At 45.1% G+C, this 5,064-nt stretch overlaps 1 protein-coding gene across 2 annotated transcripts in view; it reads left to right on the forward strand.

The window, feature by feature from the left end:
• Window positions 1-2,128: 2,128 nt before the first annotated feature.
• The window catches only part of TPM4 (tropomyosin 4), an 8,648-nt gene continuing 5,712 nt past the window's right edge, over window positions 2,129-5,064 (forward strand). For both annotated transcript variants that reach the window (XM_008639939.2, XM_008639940.2), the window contains exons 1-2: window positions 2,129-2,442; window positions 4,416-4,541. In XM_008639939.2, the coding sequence (XP_008638161.1) occupies window positions 2,329-2,442; window positions 4,416-4,541 (240 nt within the window). In that variant the 5' untranslated portion in view covers window positions 2,129-2,328. The remainder of the gene's footprint in view (window positions 2,443-4,415; window positions 4,542-5,064) is intronic.

A 5,064-nucleotide genomic window follows, 5' to 3' on the forward strand; every position in this document is an offset into this window, starting at 1 on the left:
CCGCAGCCCAGCCCGGGGGGGCTCGCGGCAGCCATCTTGGGTGGGGGGCGGTGGGCAGGCATCAGGCGGTGGGAAGAAGGCTGGGTTTTAGTAAAAGTGATTAGTTTTGATTTAAACAACAGTAAATCATTGTCGTGTTTAAACCCCAGCACCATGTAGCCACACACTTGCTCACCCACAAGTGGGATCAGGGAGAATCAGAAGGGTAGAAGCTGGAGAATTCGTGGGATGGAAGAAAGACGGTTTAATCGGGAAAGCAAAAGCTGTGCACACAAGCAAAGGAAAACAGGGGATTAATTCACTGCTTCCTGTGGGCAGGTGTTCTGCACCTCCAGGAGAACAGGGCCCTATCCCATGGAGTGGTGACATGGGAAGACAAATGCCATCACTCCCAAAAGTCCTCCATTTCCTTCTCCTCCTCCCCATTTATATCCTGAGTGTGATGTCAAATGGTCTGGAATATCCTGGCTCTGTCCCTTCCCAGCCTCTCAGGGACCCCCAGCCCCCTCCCCAGCATGGCAAATAAGTGGCAGGAAAGGCCTTGGCTCTGTGCAAGCTCAGCAATAACAAAAACACCACCGTATTCTCAACTCTGTGTTCAGAACAAATCCAAAACACAGCCCTGTACCCGCCACTGGGAAGGAAATTAACTCTACCCCAGCCACAGGCATTGGGCTGGTGTTGGCTTTATATCTGCTTTACCATCACGTTTAGCTCAAAAAAGGGCAGATTTTTCCTTAAAAGTCTCTCCCAGAGGCCCTTCAGTGCCGTTCCAGCTCAACCCCAGAGGATGGGGAAGTTCTGGGTCTTGTGCCGAGCGTCCTGGTGCCCTCACGGCTGGGAATGCTATAAGGAGTTGCGAGGGAGGGACTGAAGGGTTGTGCAGGGAATTCAGACTGTGAGTGACCCAGGAAGGAGCACAGGGCTGCAGAGAGCAGAGCACGGCAAAGCTGAGGAGGGAAGGGGCATCGTGTGGTCAACAGCACCTGGACTGGGGAAAGAACTGGGGAAATGTGAAGGCTGGATATCAAGAAAAGGTTCTTCCCCCAGAGAGTGGTTGGGCACCAGATATATTCCCCAGGGAACAGTCACGCCTCAAGGCTGCAGAGCTCCAGGAGTGTTTGGGCAACACTCTCAGGCAACTCCCACAGGGTGGGATTGCTGGGGTGTCTGTGCAGGGCCAGGGGTTGGACACGATGATTCCTGCGGGACCCATCTCAGGATATTCCATGGCTCTATGCAGGTCCCAGGACAGCAAAGTCAGAAAGTGCTGTCAGGCTGCCCTGGAAGGTGCTGTACATCAGAGCAGTCAGGACAAGGCAGTGTTGGGCTGGGAGGCTCAGCAAGAGCATGTGAAGGGGTGGAATGATTTTGGGGATGTGTTTAATAGAGCTGCAAAAGGAAGCAGAGCTTGTTCTGGGGCTGTTGGATGCTCTGCTTGGTGTCCTCTGTCAGTGGAGCTACTCCTGAGCCTGCTTTTCCCTGACAGAGTGAAGGTGACTCCCTCACATAGCAGAAAGAATAATTTACAGTGCTCATCAGACAGCAACTTCAGGTGTTGTTCAGTTCCCCAAGTATTTAGTGAGGGAAATTTCAAGGACAGGCATTCAAACTCACTGAGTTTGCCTTGAGCCTGAACTTAGCATCTAAATTTGAGCTCTGTTATGTGTTATACTATCACACATTATAGCTAGTTCCTTAACACCAGTGCTTATTTTTACAGCAAAAACCTCTGCTGTCTCATATCCTGCATCTTTTTATAACTTAAATTTAGCTACCTCTTAAGCATAGATTTTTTTTATAATTATTTATTTATTTTATGTATGGATTTATTTTGGAATGATCTAAAGAGATCCTTCCCTTCATTAGCCTTATGCCATTATTCCAGGAAGGCAGGCCATCCCCACAGATCTGCTGGGTTTGTTAACTGCTCTGCACACACAAAGGGGAGCTAATCAGCTTTTCTTCAAGCATGTGTTCATATGTCAACACTTTTGCTTCTGTCAGAAGCTTAAAAATGGAAACAGTTTTCTCTTTAAGAAAACAGGACCCAAATAAGGAGATGGAGTGGTGAAGATTCCTCCAGTGAATCTGTTCCAGCTCATTCCTTAGAAAGGCTGTGCATGGAACACCGGAGAAGAGGCCAGTAGATCTGGGTTTTGTCCAGGGGGCTCTGGGTTTAAAGCTCTCTACAACCACTTGTAGCTCATTTTCCCTGTGACTTGCTTGAGTACAACTTCTTTCTTTGTCCAAGCTGTTAAAAATCTAAAATTTTACTCATCAGATTCTTTTAGTTGCGTGACAGATCAAGCCTATCCTTGAGCAAGAATGGAAGCTATCAAGAAAAAGATGCAGATGTTGAAGTTAGACAAGGAGAATGCCATTGACAGAGCAGAACAGGCTGAGACGGATAAGAAGGCAGCTGAGGACAAATGCAAGCAGGTAAGTGGAAATAAAATCAGTGGTGGTGTGTGTGTTGTGGAAATAAATGTAACAAAATACTGTGTGGCAATGTTCTGATTCAGAAAGCAAAATAATTTGAAGTCAGTTTTCTGTTAATCTTCTTTTGAAGTTTTTTGCCTTTTTGTTATGCTTGTACAGCCAGGACTAGGCTGTAACTTCTCAGCCATCTCACTCTTGCCAAAATTAATACCATCCACAGATTATTAACAGTACTTTGTCTAAGTTTTCTTGAATCTTACATAATTGTCCTAATTTTCTCATGCTTTGATTCCATGCAAAAAGGCCTTCACATACTTAAAATCAAGCTGTAAACCTTGACACCTGTAGGACTAGTCCTAATAGAGTCGGCTGTGTCTAAACATTAATTAAGCCTCTCCTTGAAGCGAATTAATAAAGTTCACTTCAAGTTCTTGGTGCAGAGAGTGCCCCTTAGAGGTGTCAGCCCAGACTCAACAGAAGATATGTTCTCTTATTTTTTTTTTTGCCAAGAATAATGAAAAATACCTTAATTTGAATGCTTTTCTTTTAACTGAATTCTAGTGATAACATTTTCATATTCTTTTGCTTTCCACTGTTTTTATTCTGGGTGTCTGTCTCCTATTTGGGCTTTAGTATTTCCAGAATGATCTTGAAATGTTAGCTGACTACACTCAAGTTTTTACAGAACTTCTTGTAAAAGTACCACATCTTTCCTTTTTATGTTCTCTAAATTTGGCTGCTTCTACATCTTCCACACTGCTCTAATATGTTACAAGCATTCATCTGGCCTAATATTTCTTCTTCTTTAGAAAAATAAATCTTTGATCTTACTCCTCTTTTCTGAATTGTCTCAAAATTTTCAGCTTTTTTTTTTAATGTGGGCACAGCACTCAAATAGTTATTTTAATATTCATACACAAAGCCAGCATCAGCTTCATGCTGCTCACTGTCCCTCTGTTAGAACATCCAAGCAAGGTTTGCAGTTCTCTCACACTGTCTGGTTACTCTCTGCAATATAACAACATTCCAGAATAGCACTACCAAAAATGTCTTTAAAACTATCAGTGAAACTAAAATTAAGGAAGTACACCAAAACACAAACTATTTTGATAGAGTAAATTTCTGTGAAGCTGGAGCTAAATGGATAAATCAGTGTCTCAACAGACTGAGCTGTTTTGTGTTGCAAATGGAAGAATGGAGCAGATGGGTTTGCAGGCCCACCCTTATCAGCAGCAAGCCTTTGATAACGTGAATTCTTCAGGGAGCATGAGACAGTTTGTGATTAAACAGTCTCCCAGCAGGTTATAAATAGCACCATTCTAGTGAACAATATGGATTTATATGGTATGGAGGAGTCTGAGCCTCATGGCGTAATGAAGCGTATCGTGTTGGGCCACAGTTAGAGAATAGTCCAGGCTGGGAGGGACCTCCCGAGGTCCCCGAGTCCCACCTATAGCAAGGCCAGCCCTGTTCCCTCCCACATCCAGAGTATCTCATTTGGGTTGAAGTGTCCTGAACCACGCACAAAGATCCTTAAGGAAGGACCACTAATTTTTTTCCCAGCTGTACAGGAGTTGAATAGTTTCCTGAAAAATCACCAGGTAGTAGAGTTAGAAGAAACACAAGGACATAATTTAAAAACATCTATAATTACACTGCAAAACTGCTGCAGGGAGTCCAAAATAAGAATGAGGTGAAAAAGGGCTTATACCAAGTTCTGTATTAAAACAGATCCTGTGTGTGTGCTGGCAGGGAATGTTGTTCAAGGATGACACGTTTTTAATGATCTTTCCCTGGCAACTGCTACCAGTCATTCTCAGACTACTCTCACCAGCAGAACTTTGATCTGGTCTTTTGTGACTTTTTGTGTGCTATATTGGGTTAAAACTAATAGTAAAGAGTGGTTTTATCATATTAAACTGTAACTGATACTACAACAGTATGCTCACTTTGGGATTTCTTTCTCTTGAAAGGTAGAGGATGAGCTGGTAGCTCTGCAGAAGAAGTTGAAAGGAACTGAAGATGAGCTGGATAAGTACTCAGAGGCTCTCAAAGATGCCCAGGAGAAACTGGAGCAGGCTGAGAAGAAGGCCACTGATGTACGTATCCATGGCTAACACTTGCCTGTAACTCTGCCCTGTGTATTTTGTATGCACTTCACTGATCACATGCATTTTGCCGGGGATAGAAAGGCAGGGTTACGGTGCAGGGTTTTAATCTCCTCTCCCCTCTGCTAAAGGGAGCGGGGCTATTCTGCACCGAGACCATGGCACATGCAGCTGCCCCCGGAAGCCGGCACCACTTGAGGCTCGATGGGTACCTGGTGGGACCCCCTGAAGGGACCCTGGGGGGCCTTCCCCCTCCCCCAAAACGGATGGAAATTCTTTAGGAAAGGAGAAACCTCCTTTAATAGAAGTAAACAAAATGGTGACTTTTGAAGGAAAATGGGACGGCAGCAGAACTATGCCGAGGCATAAAGATGCCCTTTCCCTTCATCCCCGCGGCAGGGTTAAAGACCAGTCCAGGCTCCCCACCACACCCCGCTCCGTTGTGGCAGTGACGAAGCGCGGGCAGGGCCCAGTAGCAGCGTGAAAACCTCGCCTTTTGACGGCCGGGGGGCCC

Source organism: Corvus brachyrhynchos, unplaced genomic scaffold (assembly GCF_000691975.1).
Source record: "Corvus brachyrhynchos isolate BGI_N302 unplaced genomic scaffold, ASM69197v1 scaffold158, whole genome shotgun sequence".
Classification (NCBI taxonomy): domain Eukaryota; kingdom Metazoa; phylum Chordata; class Aves; order Passeriformes; family Corvidae; genus Corvus; species Corvus brachyrhynchos.